The sequence below is a fragment of the Xenopus laevis genome, chromosome 8L (assembly GCF_017654675.1).
Source record: "Xenopus laevis strain J_2021 chromosome 8L, Xenopus_laevis_v10.1, whole genome shotgun sequence".
NCBI classification, from domain to species: Eukaryota; Metazoa; Chordata; class Amphibia; order Anura; family Pipidae; genus Xenopus; species Xenopus laevis.
Window position 1 is genome coordinate 94,182,994 of NC_054385.1, and position 16,325 is coordinate 94,199,318.

At 37.6% G+C, this 16,325-nt stretch overlaps 1 protein-coding gene across 4 annotated transcripts in view; it reads right to left on the reverse strand.

The window, feature by feature from the left end:
• The window catches only part of lrrc9.L (leucine rich repeat containing 9 L homeolog), a 60,537-nt gene extending 46,194 nt beyond the window's left edge, over positions 1 to 14,343 (reverse strand). For all 4 annotated transcript variants that reach the window (XM_018230669.2, XM_041573104.1, XM_018230667.2 and 1 more), the window contains exons 1-7: positions 14,204 to 14,343; positions 9,461 to 9,543; positions 7,030 to 7,248; positions 3,894 to 4,034; positions 2,311 to 2,374; positions 1,961 to 2,031; positions 966 to 1,148 (exon numbers count right to left, since the gene is read on the reverse strand). In XM_018230669.2, the coding sequence (XP_018086158.1) occupies positions 966 to 1,148; positions 1,961 to 2,031; positions 2,311 to 2,374; positions 3,894 to 4,034; positions 7,030 to 7,248; positions 9,461 to 9,508 (726 nt within the window). In that variant the 5' untranslated portion in view covers positions 9,509 to 9,543; positions 14,204 to 14,343. The remainder of the gene's footprint in view (positions 1 to 965; positions 1,149 to 1,960; positions 2,032 to 2,310; positions 2,375 to 3,893; positions 4,035 to 7,029; positions 7,249 to 9,460; positions 9,544 to 14,203) is intronic.
• Positions 14,344 to 16,325: the final 1,982 nt, after the last annotated feature.

Here is a 16,325-nt window from a genome sequence, read left to right on the forward strand (position 1 = left end):
TTCCAGTTTTTGCCCCAAAAAGCCTGACCAGATAAATTTGAGGTTTAGTAAATAACCTAAAACATAATAACATAAATGTTCCTATATCTGACGGGTTGTTATGGGGTAAAGGAGGAAGAGTTAAAAAAAGGCCCTTTATTGGCAAAGCCTGACAACCACTGCACAAGAAAAAAAGTGGTTGTATAACACAGAAGTTTTGAAAAACGAACAGGGGACCTGTCACCTAACAAACAATTCTTAATCCTATTTTATCAAGTTAGTTGAGCAAAATAAACTTTGCTTATCCTATATAAATAATTTAAATCATGTTTCCTTCATTATTTTTGAATAAACAATTACACACGCGCAGGTGGCATATTGTGGCCACTGTTTTAAGGCTACAGTAGCTTTGTATTATCCCAAGATCTAATGTATGCGCCAGAAAGGACAACTTTATATCAACGCCTATGTACAGACTATGTAATTATAGACAGTAAGAAGGGAGGGGGCATGTGAGGAGGTATGTGGCATCAAGGAAATGCAGAAATGAAAGTGATTGCTATGCCTCAGGCGGGGGTGTAAATATAGAGGAAGCAGACCCTGCGGCTGCAGGGGGCCCAGGAGGTATAGGAGGCCCATGCGGCCCTAATTCATATACAATGTCAATAAAACTTGGCAAAACAGGTCAACCTCTAGACATTTCTGGGGCCTGAAAAATAATTGCTATGGGGCCCAGTTATATCCAGTTACGCTACTGGCCTCAGGCATAGTAGTTGAAGAAGGTAAAAAAAGAATTTGTGTTTTTAATGTTTCATTTGAAAAAGACTTTATACAGCTATTTATGTCTGGGTGACAGGTTCCCTTTAAGACAAATTTAAATTCATTACTGAAGTTGAACCTCAAGTTAACAACATCCATGCTTTTCATTATTATCTTCCCTATGATAATATTGGATTGGAGTGTTACTTCTAAAACGGGTCACTTACTTCTGCAAGGTTCTTGATTTGTTTGTCAGATACACTGTATGTGTCAAGTCTCTGCAGTTGAGGTATGTGATATAATACATGTATAGCATAGTTGCAGAGAAGGCAAACAGGATTAGGGCCATACTGTGGATCCTTCAGGCCCAAATCCAGTAAATTTGCCAACCTTGCTAAATTGGTAAGTTCCTGTAAAAAGAAAGAAGCATTACTCTGCTCAGTAAAATACCAAATGCACAATACAATCCTTACAGCAAATATAGTTTAAATCAGTCTCTGCTGGGAATGCTTACTTCCCCAAAAAAATGACTACGCCCAGCATACACGGCTACACACAGCAGACAAAATTTGTAACCAATTACTTTGGATTTCTCTATCAATTCAGGAGACAATAACACCACTATCCAGTATTTTTTATATCTGTTTTCTAGAAAAAGTACACATTAACAACAACGAAAATATATTTTTTTTTTACTGCCCTCAAACACAAAAATGCTTCCCTGTTTGTGAGTGATGTATCACTTCCAACATATCCAAAGATACATTAGTACAGAGAATTATTGTGCAATTGCCCCTACAGCTGGAAATTAGACTGTAAGTTCTAGTGATATAGTAACTGTTGTAAATTACTCTATATTTTCTATATTGATCTGCTACATAAATCAATAGTAGCTCTTAAGATATACCAAACTGCCACTTGTGTGGTGCCTAGACCTCCATCATTTACATAATACAAATTCCCAGGTAACCACACTCTCAGGCAATACCGCTATCTACTGAGCAGTCTAGCTGCACAATGTTAAGATGAAGGTACCATGAAAAGTAAACTGGTGGCCTGCAGCCATATTGTAAATGCTACAAAATGGAGCATTGGAGGGGATACTGTACACACCTTTACACTGGAAGGGTCTAAAATGGTTATTTGGGAAATTATTTCTGTACTGTAACAGAAACAAGGTGCTAACATAAGCAGATACACATAATTTCACAACAAAACATACCTTGAAAGAGGATATTTTGTTACCAGACAGATTTAGTCTCTCAAGTTGTACATTAGGATCTAATCTCTCTCCTGAAAAAAAACATTAAGGGGCAGATTTATCAAGGGTCGAAGAGAAAATTCGAAGTAAAAAAATGTATTGAATAAATGTGAAAAAAAGTTTTTTAGTGCCTACGGATTAAACCATGGGCTCTTACACGTGAGTATTATTTAATGTGTATCCAAATGCATGCTGAGCAAGAAAAAACACATATTGTGTTTATATGTGGTTTTTGAATGCAATATGTTCAAATGTAGTTCTTAACAAAAGAGTAAAAATGATTTATCTGCCATATTTGCAGTTGTACATACCTACGGAGTGTATTAAATTGACGGCAAGATTAAGCTCTTTTAAATTCTGCATCATATCTAATCCCTGTAAGGAAAGAAAATTATTATTTTGTGATGAGGGGTGCAAAGGAAGACAAGCTGAGATAATATATGCCACAGATGATTGCACTCTCTCAGCAATTATAATCTGCTCTTGAAACCTTTCTGATTTTCAAGTTTATTTTCTAAAGCTGCACTCCCAAGAAATGTACAGACAATATGCTTTGATTAATAATAATAGGTCTTCTTCTATAACATCAAGGTGACCTTTAGCAATAAACTGGCTTCTTAAAGGAAAACTATACCCCCCAAACAATGTAGGTCTCTATTAAAAGATGCTGAGTAAAACAGCTCATGTGTAAAACCCTGCTTCATGTAAATGAACCATTATCATAATAATATACTTTTTTAGTAGTATGTGCCATTGGGTAATCATAAATAGAAAATTGCCATTTTAAAAAATAAGGGCCGCCCCCTGAGATCGTACGATTCACTGTGCACACATACAAACCACATGTAAGGTCACATGAGCCAATTAACAGACAGAGTTCTGCCTTTTGCTTCCTCACTTCTTCCTGTTACAGTTAGAGTTGTAGTATTTCTGGTCAGGTGATCTCTGAGGCAGCACAGATAGAGTCACGAAATGGTGGTTCAAGGCAAGAGATGTAAAAGGGCAATATTTATGTAAATATATATTCCAGTTTGGTAAGATTCTTTAATATGTCATTCAATTTGATATAAACTATCTGTTGCTTAAGTATTCATTTTGGGGGTATAGTTTTCCTTTAATATGAAAAAGTGCAATGTATTTCTGCAACATAATTGTTCTTTAAAACATACTTATAAAGAACTTACAGGACAAGCATCATAACAAAACTGACATTTCTATACTATCCATTATTTATATTTACTCACAACATTCAAAACTTTTAACCCAGTATGCCTTGTGTTTGCCATAAAATACGTTGCATAATACCATTGTGTGCATGCAGCATTTGGACATAAAAAGGTAAACTTAAGAAATGTCCTGGCTTCATATAATAGGATGAACCACACTTACAAAACATTGCTCAGTTTGGCCAAACCTGACTGTTGGTCTTTTGTGGGGGTCCTCAAATTTTTTTACCCGTGAGCAACATTCAGAAGTAAAAAGAGTTGGGGAGCAACATGAGCATGAGAAACTTTCCTGGATGATGCAAAATAAGGATTGTGATTGGCCATTGGGTAGCTGTGTGGACTGGCAGCCTACAGGAGGCTCTGTTTGGCAGTACACCTGTTTTGTTTTGTTTATCCAACTAAAACTTTCCTCCAAGCCTGGAATTATAAAATAATCCCAGAGGCCACTGGGAGCAACATCCAAGGTGATGGTAAGCAAAATGTTGCACATAAGCCATTGGTTGGGGATCACATGTCTACTGTATGTCTTATATATTCAAGGTCACTAAAAAGAGATAGTGGTAATGGGAACCTGCATTCCTTTTTCCATTTAGGGGCAACAGTCTGCATTCAGTACTTAATGAGCAATACTTCCTTCATATAAAATGTTGAAAATGACATATTCTTACCTCTATTGCCCTAATTTCATTATTATTCAGCCACAACACTTCCAACTTGAGCAGGTTTTCTAGACCCTCGATAACAGAAATTTTGTTATGATAAAGATAAAGCTTCTGCAAATCTGCACAATAATGAAGGCCCTGAATTTTCTGTGTAAAAGAAGAAGTAATTAGAAATAATTACAGGACAGTTTGCGAGACAGTCCCCATATTCAAATACACATTTTCAAATACATTTTCATATTCAAATTCACATTTTCTTATCAAACTAAATTCTGTATTCTAAGTTGAAACTTAGATGGTAATTTCTTGTTACACCACAATCCTGTGTTTTCTGTGTCTTCAATGTTCTACCTATGGCATGCCTAAAGAAATCCATATTCCTTTACCAAACAGTCTTTGGTAAAGGTATATGGATTTCTGGTTTTGCCCCCAGAACACCATTAAAAAAGCCCACAATATTTGTTTTCAGAACAGAGGTGTGAATGATTTTCTCATATCATCTCATGGGGTAACAAGTAACCCCTGCAACTAGAAGTGCAGGCCTTCATTGACATATTCATGCTTCTCAATAGTTCTCAAACTCTCTTATGTGATTTACAAACATAAAAGGTTGTGTAACAACGAATCAACAGGTAGCATTTACTGGTCACCTATTTTCGTTGCTATGGATTACTGTACTTTTGTAGCAACTTTTGTACCTTTTATTACATGGGGGGTAGATGCTTAACTGCAGCAATGGAGTTATACACAACCAATAGTGTATTTGCTTTTGTTTTATAATTTGTCATTGATTAGTCAAAGCTAATTGTTGATTGGTTGCATTTGGCAACTGCACTTATGCACATATGTTAGCAAATGAGCCCTAAAATTGAAACATGCACTCCCATGTAAGCTTGTGTTCATTCTAGCAGTGACTAAAAGTCTGTATCTTTCCCTTAAATGAGAACTAAAGCCTAACTAAAAAAGTAGCTATAAATGTTGTACATTCTGTACCAGCCCAATGCAACCACAGCCCTTTAGCGGTAAAGATCTGTGTCTCCAAAGATGCCCCAGTAGCTCCCCATCTTCTTTTCTGCTGATTCACTGCACATGCTCTGTTCTGCTGTCACTTACTGAACTTAGGGACCCACTCACAATATATAGTATATATAGAATTGAAATGTCACAATATAAGGCTAATTAAAACAGATAATTACTACATGACAGCAAAGAAACCAGTGCAACTAGCATAAGAATTTAATAATGAACCCTGTAGCATCAACTTATATTACAGGCCAACCTCATTTTCTGCTTGATAATTTGTGATGACCCTAAACCTAGCTTCTCAACAGCTGCTCAGAGCCCACTGAGCAGATATTTTCCAAGATGGAGACCCCCTGTGACAAGTTTGAAGTCCTGTATCATTGCTGCTATTGAGAAGCTGAAACTTTAGGCTGGTACAATAAGTTCAGTATATAAAATATGGCATTTGTAGTCACATTCATTTTTATGGTTTAGTTCTCCTTTAAGGGGCTTTAAATCAGTACTCAATGTCTGTACATATGAACTCCTTGATACTGCTAGTTATCCTAGTTATATTCTCTTTTACAGTGACATGATAGGCATATGGCCTAACAAAACCACAAATACCCTCTGCAATATGCTAATTATATTAGTTTTCACTATAATGCACAAAATGCATACATCATTTTATCAAAATAAATGAGTTTAAATAAATAGTAGAAGCTAATGCATCCCATTAAAGTATCTTCAAGCTAATCAAACTCTACTTTGCATGCTATAAGGGGAACTATTGCGAAAATGAAAATGTAATATTAGCTTCAGCAGACTGAAATAAGAAACTTTCTAAAACCAATTAAAAATTCGGTTCCGTTTCTGAAATAATCAAGTTTATCTTCACTATTACTCTCTCAGTGTTTGTTTCTCCTCATTCTGTCTTCATTCAGGAGTTGGGTGTCAGGTGAATGATCCAATATATCTTATAGGGGGGCTCCTTTTGCCTAGAAGATGTATTAGAGCTCAATCTATTAAAATCACCAGACATCATGTCTCTCTACATGCAGAATTTGTGCAAATGCCAGTTATTTTGTTAGATTTTATTTGTACTGGAATCAGTTATTTGAATGAGCTCTAATTCATCTGCTAGGAAAGGAAGCCCCCGTATAAGATATATTGGATCATTCATCTGACATCCAACTGCTGCATGAAGGCAGAATGAAGAGAAACAGATGCTGAGAGAGCAATAGTGAATATAATAGAATATAGAATTTTTAATTGATTGTATTTAGAAAGTTTGTTACTTCAGTATGAGGAAGCTTATATTAAGTTTATTTTTGCGATAGTTCCCCTTTAAAAAGTTAGTTACACTAAGGGGCACATTTACTTAGCTCGAGTGAATGAATAGAAGGAAAAATACTTCGAATTTCGAGTGTTTTTTTTGGCTACTTCGACTATCGAATTCGCTACTTCGACCTTCGACTATGACTTTGACTTTGAATCGAACGATTCGAACTAAAAATCGTTCGACTATTCGACCATTCGATAGCCGAAGTACTGTCTCTTAAAAGAAAACTTTGACCAACTACTTCGGCAACTAAAACCTACCGAGCATCAATGTTAGCCTATGGGGAAGGTCCCCATAGGCTTTCTAACAAATTTCTGATTGAAGGAAAATCGTTCGATCGATGGATTCAAATCCTTCGATCGAACGATTTTTCCTACGATTGTTCGAACGAACGAATATCGGTAAATCCTTCGACTTCGATATTCGAAGTCGAAGGATTTTACTTTGACGGTCGAATATTGAGGGTTAATTAACCCTTGATATTCGACCCATAGTAAATGTGCCCCTAATCATTGAACATATCAGAAAACAAAGATACTTTTTAATGAAAAATGTATAGACAAAATAAATGACTTAAGAATGCATTTATGGGAACTTTCAATTTCTGGCTGTTTCCAACCCTTTGAAATAAACTGAAATTAGCTCATTTGTTAGAAAAAAATGTGACACAGACTATGAAAACATTTTTTAAAAGATGTAAAGATGCCTACATTATATCTTCTATATAATAGATATCAGTGATATAGACACACATAGTGACAATTACTGTATTTATACAATGTAAATGTTTTAACATACACTTAGGTGGCACTCCGTAATCCACAATTCTTTAAGGAAACAGCACGACTCCAGACCAGCAATACAATGTATATTTTGTCCGACAAGAATGAGTTGAGTAAGATTTGGAAAGTAGGAAAGCCCCACCATCTTGGGGTAACCAGAGAAAAACATTTCCAGTGTTGTTGTTGCTGGTCCATCCAGACGGATCTTCTCAAAACTGAAGCCATTGCACACACACTGCAAGATAAATGCAAAAGTACTACAAACCATTATACTTTTACTATTTTGTACATAAAAAAGATAGCAAGATAGATGTGAGGTCATACATTAGGTACTAAAAGCATGTGTAGAAGTGTCAACTATGCTTTTAAAGAGCATTGTGCAGGGTGCTCTGGATTGAAAATGTGTCAGAAGGCATAGAATGGTGACAGGCACAAGGGAGCCTTGTACTTATGACTTGCTATAAATTGGCATTAAGTACTGGGCTCTTAAGTACTTTGTGCCCCTAGTACTCATGACATTCACTTTTGAATCATGTGCAAGAAAAGGGCATGCTAGTATCTAGGAGTGGGCCCGTATGCAGCATTGCAGAGTAAAGGCACACTACTATTTGCACTCTATTCTAAGAGCACAATGAGTTGTATCTATGGGCACTAGATGCATTTATGTATTTAGGTCCAGGGCTGTCCAATACTTTGTACCTTAGCCTCAGTCTGCATATTTGCATGTCACAAAGAAAGGAGAACTGCCCCTTAGCTCAGCCCTGGATTTAGCTGACAGTGCCCAGCAGTGGGCTGGGGAATTCTTTTTAAAGGGAATAGCAACCCAAAAATGTTTTTTGCCTAATAAAAGAAAACATAATTCTATGTTTTTTTTAAGTTATGTGTATATGTATTGCTACTGCAAGCAGTATTTGTCTGTCCCTTTTTATTCTCTGCCCTTATGGCTCAGACTGTTGATACAATGTTATGGTCCCCATAGACGCAAAGATCTTTCGTTGGTGAACAATCGATTTCAGTTCAAATTATTGTGAGGTTAGTGGCAATCGAACGATTGTGCATCTTACGATTTTTCGTCCGACATCTGTCAGAAAATTGATCGGCCAGGTTAAAAAAAAATTATTGGTCCCAGTGCAATCTATCTATGTTTGCAGGGCCAAGCAGGCAGCTACCCTCAGTTTTCCTGCCAATATGGCTTGGAATGGTCTTTTTAGTTGATGGACACATCATACATTTAAAAGCTCGTTTCAAGATAATCGTGGTCTCACGATAACGAAAAGATCTTTTAAAAATCTTTACATCTATAAGACAAGACAGCTAATTAACAGACCTGTCTTTGCTGGGGAACCAAGACTTTTGCAACATTGTTTAAACAACTAGGAGTTAACCAAATGCTGCTTTCAATTGCAATTGTTTTAACAAATACTGAAAAATAATAAATAAAGGCATCTAAGGGCTACCCCCACTAAAAGCTGCTGTCTTAAGTAATATCCCTCTGGTGCCTATATATAGTAAATATGGCCCTGACTAGATGCAAGTCCCAGGGTTGGCTTTGCATGTGTTTTTGCCCTTTGCATAATGCCCCACATTTGTAAATAAAGCATTAATCGTTTCAGGATTGAAGCATGCAAACACAATGCAAGTATGAGAAGAGGTTAACACTGAGAGAACTATAAACTATTTCACCTATAAAGACAATTGAAAGCAGTCATTTTTTTTTTACTGATGCATATGTTTCTATGGTTGCCACCTTTTCTGGAAAAATATATACCGACCTTCCTATATATTTAACTTTTTTCCATATTAAAAACATTGGGTTCAGCCATCATTTTTACCGGCCAGCTAAAAAAAATAGGAACATAGCTTGGCACTATGGGACCAACTTAAACCGCAAATTTTGTGGGTCAGCTTTTTGGCCTCAAAAATCAAAAAAAGTGTGACTTTTCCAGTATTTGTTATGCGACAAAACCACAACAATTCCTAATCAGAAAATACTCCAGCTAAAACATGTCAAAATCACGTAGAAGCCAATAGCCGATGTCTCTTTTACAACTGGAAGATTTCTTTGATTTGTGGTTTTAAAATTTTTGGGGTGTTTTTGACACTGGATTTTGTGCGCCAAGTCGAAAAATTCACAGTTTTCCTGACTTTTCTGCTATTTTTCCCATTTGTGCTGTTTCAGTTTGGATCTTTTAATAAATTTCATGACATTTGTGATTTTACAGAAAGTGAGTTTCAGTGGTTTCAAAATAGGCCTCTATGTTTCTATCTATACCAGGGCTATTACTTTCTTTTTGTTAATGTGCATAGAAATTACCATTATACCAGGTCAGGGGAGGGCTGCTGTACTCTGTGGGATATATAAAACTTTCATACAAAACATGTTGTTTATCCTCATGTCGAAATTTTAATAGTTAATTGTCATGTATGCAACATGCACAGAATCTTACCAACTCTCTTATGATTTCCTCTGAATTCAGGTTTTCAGTTGACGGCATTTTCAGTGCTTCCGGGTCATGCTTTCTGTTCTTGCCTGAATAAAACATCAATTAAATAATTTATTCTTAGTTCATTGAAGGGAAATCTTGTCTGGCAGTAAAGAGGATTAGGGGTAGATTGACCTAGAAGAGACTCATATTTACACCCTCCAAAAACATTAATGTTCTCCACATGATGCATAAAGAGGATTAGTGAGGTTAGCATAACAAAAGACGGCATTCTCCTAATGTGGTTTATCGCTTCCTATATTGAAAAGCAGTACAAGCTGTTCGACACCAGGTGGCTTTCAGACCACGTTAAAATATCTGTGATCATTCTCTTTTTCCAGAAAGATCAACAAGTAAAAATGGATTCCACTGACCAAATAAAAGATCTTAGATTTTGAAATCTCTTATGAAACCAGCATATCAGAACAGGAATGATTGAATTATGAAGCAGGAAATATTTAAATACCTTATATAAAGAGATATATTCCACTTTACAGGACACATTTAGGGGATATCGGTTTAAAGGTGCCCATAGATATAACAATTACGATCTTTCTTGCGACCATTGGTTCGTCCGTTATCAGAACAGACGTGTAAACTGAATCATCAAATATACAGGTAGAACCAATAGAATTCTACCTGTATCTGACGATTCATCACTAACAATGGGCGATGTTCTGGTGCCTGCAAAGGATCAAAATTTTCCGGCCAGCCCAATCAACGAAACGACAAGTCTTCGGTGATATAGGCCGGGTCATCTCCTGTCGTACACGCACCGAATATCATACGGAAATTATTTGTGTCTTTCGTGGTGCCTCTATGGCCACCTTAATTTTAGTGTACAACTGTTTTAAATGAGGTTGGTGGTGTTTGATTCCAAGGATCTTATACTGTCTACTGCAGGATTTGTTGGTTCATTACTGATTAAAGGGGTTGTTCACATTTTTCTCAGTTCAGTTGTTTTCAGTTCACCAGAAAATAAAGTTTTCAATTACTTTGTATTTTCTATTTGTAACAGTTTTTCTAATATTGAAATTGAAAGTTTAATTTTTCACCTTCCTATGTCTTTCTGAAGCAGCTCTGGGGAGGGAGGGTGTCACAGACCCTGTAACTGTTCTAAATTGATACATAAGCGGATACATTTCATATCTTTGTCCCTGCTGAGCGGAATCCCTGGGTTTCATTAAAGGCAGCTGTTAGAATTGATACAATAGTTGCTAATATTCCACAGATGCTACTGAGAAATGTATCAACTAATGTAGTAAACTGTAACAGTTCAGAATTTGCACCTGAATTACTGAGCTGCCAGACTCAAACGCCAGAAGAAGAAAAAACATTAAAGGGCACCAAAATATTATCCCCAACCAAAGGTTCGTGCTATTAGAGCCTGTACTTTTTTTTAAATATTTCCCCTGCCAGTACTAAGCGATCCGCACCGGGAGTGAATTCCCGGTACAAATGGCCATGTTGGGACACACGCATGTGCATAATGATCGAATGCCACGACTTGCTGTTCAGATTAGAAACTTTCATTCGACACAGCCTGTTACTGGAATACTTGCATCCCCATATATATTTCTCTGTGGTGTCACAATGAAACAACATCAAAAACTCTCAATCCTTGCAATTAAAATAATTTTTAAATCTTAAAATAGCAGCTCAAAGAACATGCCATATATGTGAACCACAATAAAGTACCAGAAATGTGTTCCCCGGCCAGCTGCAAAAAACACATCCAAAATTCTTTCCTTAGAAAACTACTGATGTACATATTAGCTCATTGTATGTATTAGTGTTGCCCAGGCTGGGACCCCAAGTTTACCTGCAAGTCGGATACGTTTGGGGTTAAGCAACAGGTGAGTGGAGGGCTAACCTTTGCACACATCCCCACACCTTCTGCAATGTCAGTGTACTACTATTCCTCTGCTTTCTGTCTGCCATTGTGTATTTATATACCCTGCCTGCCCCGTCCCACCCTCTCTGGTGACGCCAGAGAGGGAAGGAGCAGATCCTGGTATATAAATGATGTTTGGTTGGTATGAGTTACTGCATTTGCCCAGTATTCGTAAATAAGCATTTGTTTTGTTTTTGTAACTGTTGTGCGTCACCAGTCTTCTTTTGCTCTGAATTATGATTGCAGAGTAATGTAATTTTAGATATTGGAAATGGTAAGGTCAACGTTTTAGTACAGAAATAATATTGAAGGGCATACTAATAGCTATGAAAATGTAAAGCAACAGAAAGTGGGTGTAGAATAACAGTAACCCCCCCCCCAAGGTTACAAACCTAAACCACATAGGGGTCCCAGACCTTTTTTTTTTTTAACCGTGAGCCACATTTAAATATTAAATATAAATATTAAAAAAGTTGGGGAGCAATGCAAGCATGAAAAAGTTCCTAGGGGTGCCCAAAATGGGCTGTAATTGGTTATTTGGAAGCCCCTATGTGGAGTGGCAGATTACAGGTGCATCTTTTTGACAGTACACCTGGTCTTTATGCCTCCATAACTTGCCTTCATGTCAGAGATCCAAAAATGACCACCTGCTGTGAGGCCATTGGGAGCAACATCAGAGGGCTTGGTGAGCAACATGTTGCATGCAAGCCACTGGTCTGGGATCATTGATATAGGCTATAGAAAAATTAATCTTGCACACTAAAGAAATAGGTACAAGCTGCAAAAAGATAATCTTTATAAAAAGCTTTTCCAGAATAATTTCGCCAGTATAAAATAGCAAAACAAAATTCTGCACAGCAAGTAAAGCATCTAATAATTACAAATACATATCATCCAGCAACAAGTTAAGAAAGTATACAAGATATTGAAGCCAATGAGAATCACCCTGATGTTTTGATAATAAGCCTTTCTCATGAAGAATTCTGGTTACTCACACATACTATATACCATAAATCAAACATTTTAGTGCCACAGATTCTAAAATCTGTGCCATGTAAAAAAAAGCCCTTTAAGTGCCTGTGCAGTAGAGTTTCTAGTTATATGACTGACCCTTTAAGAGCCAATAAGAGGTTCTTAGGGACAAGTAGAGGGTAACATTTATAGTGATTGGGAAACCCCATTTTTTTTTTACACATACGAAGTGATAAGCAAGTGATCACTGGACATTTTCCATGTTTGATTGAATTTTATCTTGAAAGCATTTTAAACTGCAGGCAAGTTTTGCAAGAACGGGGTTTCTGTTACTTTTTATAATCACAGAAAGCCACACTACCTGCATTACTAAGTAGTCCACTCTGCAGCATTTCTGTGGTTTCCTAAGGCTACACACCATTATCAAGTCCCATGGAAAGGGAGAATATGGGGGCCACAAATCAAAATTCAGCAGCAAGGAGAGAGAAATTCAGTTCTCCTCTAGATCTGAGCTGGCTTGTATCTTTGTTGCAGGAGTAAAGCTCCCCATAGACACGACGATTCTTCTTGCCGAATGACCAATTTTAGAGAAGTCCGACCAATCCTTCGAAATTATCATGCGGTTAGTGGGATTCAAACGATCGAACATCTTACAATTTTTCGGCCAACATCTGTCAGGAAATTGATTGGCCAGGTCAAAAAAATCTTTGTCGGTCCCAGTGCAATCTATCTATGTTTGCAGGGGCAAGCAGGCAGCTCCCCTTTGTTTTCCTGGCAAATTGGTCTTTTTAGTTGATGGTCAATTCGTACGATCGTATGATCGTGGTCTCACGATGAGGATTGGATCTTTTAAAAATCTCAACATCAATGGCCAGCTTAAGAGCTAGGAATGCACAGAATGTAAACAAACAGATACTGATTCCAATAGCAATTACAAATATCTTTAAAAATCACTGAAACTATTAAATAAATGTATATTAGAAATCTGCAGTCACATAGTCACAAAAACACACAGTCACAAAACTACATGACAAACACACAGTCACAAAAACACAGAGACACAAAACTACATAACAAACAAACAGTCACAAAAATACCTACAAAAACACAGAATATGTACAAGAACACACAGTCACAAAACTACATAACAAACACACAGTAACAAAAATACCTACAAAAACAGTCACAAAACTACATAACAAACACACAGTCACAAACATATGTACAAAAACACACAGTCACAAAACTACATAACAAACACACAGTAACAAAAATATCTACAAAAACAGTCACAAAACTACATAACAAACACACAGTCACAGAATACCTACAAAAACAGTCACAAAACTACATAACAAACACACAGTCACAAAAATATGTACAAAAACACACAGTCACAAAACTACAGAACAAACACACAGTCACAAAACCACATACAAAAACACTCAGACACAAAACTACATAACAAACACACAGTCACAAAATACCTACAAAAACACAGTCACAAAACTACATAACAAACACACAGCCACAAAAATACCTACAAAAACACAGTCACAAAATTACATAACAAACACACAGTCACAAAATACCTACAAAACCACAGTCACAAAACTACATAACAAACACACAGTCACAAAAATATGTACAAAAACACACAGACACAAAACTACATAAACAGAAACATGTATAAAAAATACATACAAACTTAGTCACATAATACAAAAACAATAGTATTTATATACGCGTGCCACATTTATCGGAGACACCCTGTGTTTTTGAAAAGCTTAATGTGTCTCCATTATCTTAGGTGGGGTATTAAGGGCCCATCCCCATGTTACCTTGTTTTACTTCAGGCCGCCTCGTTCCATTCCATTCCAATCATAAACCCAAACGCAGACTTGCTGTACAGTACCAGTAAGTTGTATGCGTAACCTAAGTAACCGTTGCCACGACAGTGAGTAGAGATTCGCCAGTCAGAGGCGGGCCTTACTCATGTTACGCATGCTGACCAATCATGGTACGTGTTACGTAAACTGCTACGCCCCGTAGTCGCAAGGAAGAGATAAAATACGGAAAAAGCGTACATATATCTCGAGACTTTTTACTTGTGTCTGTGGAAATGCATCTGTGCAAAACCAGTTGTCAGGGGCAGCAACAGAAACCCTCTTTTTATAGCCAAGTGTGTAACGTGATTTGGGACCCCTATAGTGTACTCAGAATAGCCGAGGAAATCCTAACCAGATCAGTACAAACAATGGAACTGCAAATATTTCCTACTATTGCAGCAGGAAAAAGAGCAGAACACAGCAAAGACTATACTGCCAAATTCTTTGTGTTATTTCTGTTATGGTTACTTTGGGTGTCATATAATAGGTCACTGCACACATTACTCTATTTTTCATGCTCCTGTGATGATGTTGTACTGCCAGTGCCTCCTTCATGGTTACTCTGTTGCAGTTTCTGTATAATTCTCCATCACAAAGTGCTGATTGAAGTGTGGATTTACTGCTGAAAAAATGTCCCTTTACCTGAATGTTTCTCAGTGTGAGCCAGGGATCAACTTTGTGTTGCCACCGACCCAGCCAGGCCCGGAACTGACAATCTGTAAGTTCTCCTGGCAAATACCAGAGGGGTTGCTGTAAAATGCCATAATAAGTCACTATTTAGTGGGCTGGTGGGGGCTGTTTGGGCCTCTATGTGATTGGAATGCCAGGGCCTGTTTTGACTCCCAGTCCAGTGACCATGTTGGTATTTCAACAACCTAGCAGTAATACATCAGCCAAGACAATAAAGGGAATAAATTAACTGGCAATGTACTTGCCAGTAAATTTGAAATACCCTCTTGTATCTGCCACAATTCCAAATACATTTAACCCTTTCTTTGCCCTGATCCTTCCACAAATCACCCCACCATCTGCCCACCCATGTTATTGTCCCACTCCTTTGCATCACCACCCCACCACCTTACCCAGACCCTCCATCTTCACTTCAAGTCTTTATTCTCCTAGTCACTTCTCTTTGCATACTCTCATTCACCATTCTCTCTATTTCTAGTGCAACTAAATTGGTTAGAGGGATGGAAGACTTAAATTATGAAGGCAGACTTTCAAGGTTGGGGTTGTTTTCTCTGGAAAAAAGGCGCCTGTGAGGGGACATGATTACACTTTACACGTACATTAGAGGACATTATAGACAAACAGCAGGGGACCTTTTTACCCATAAAGAGGATCACCGTACCAGAGGCCACCCCTTTAGACTAGAAGAAAAGAACTTTCATTTGAAGCAACGTAGGTGGTTCTTCACAGTCAGGACAGTGAGTTTGTGGAAAGCACTGGTGATGGCTGATTATGGCTTGGATGATTTTTTTGGACAGACCAGGGGTGCTTCGCCAATGAGGCGAGTTGAGGCTGTCGCCTCAGGCAGCACCCCACTAGGTACCAGGGGCAGCAAAAATGCTGCTCCTGGTACTTTAAGAGCGAATTTCCGGGGGAGGGGGGCAGCAGCAACTGCTGCTGCCTCAGGCGGCGGAGGGGCCAGGATCGCCCCTGGGACAGACATAACATCAAAGGCTATTGTGATACTAAACTCTATATTATTATTATTATTATTATTAAACATGTATTTATATTTATATAACATGTATTGCATAGCACTGTAAAGTAAATGTCATTATACAACTAAATCACATGTATTACATACATAGAACATATGGAGTTACATACATCACAATCAATACCGGTACAAAAAGGTGAGGAAGGCCCTATGCATAGGCATACACTCTAAAGGGAAGGGAGTAATACACAAGGTGTCGGAGTGGGCAAGATCGAATTAAGTGGGTGAGAAATGTGGTACTGTATGTGGTGTTGCATTTGGTAGTTAAGCCAAAGCAGAATGAGGGTAGGCTTCTCGAAAGAAGTGCGTTTTCAGAGATATCTTGAAAGCAGAAAGGTTGGGAGAAAG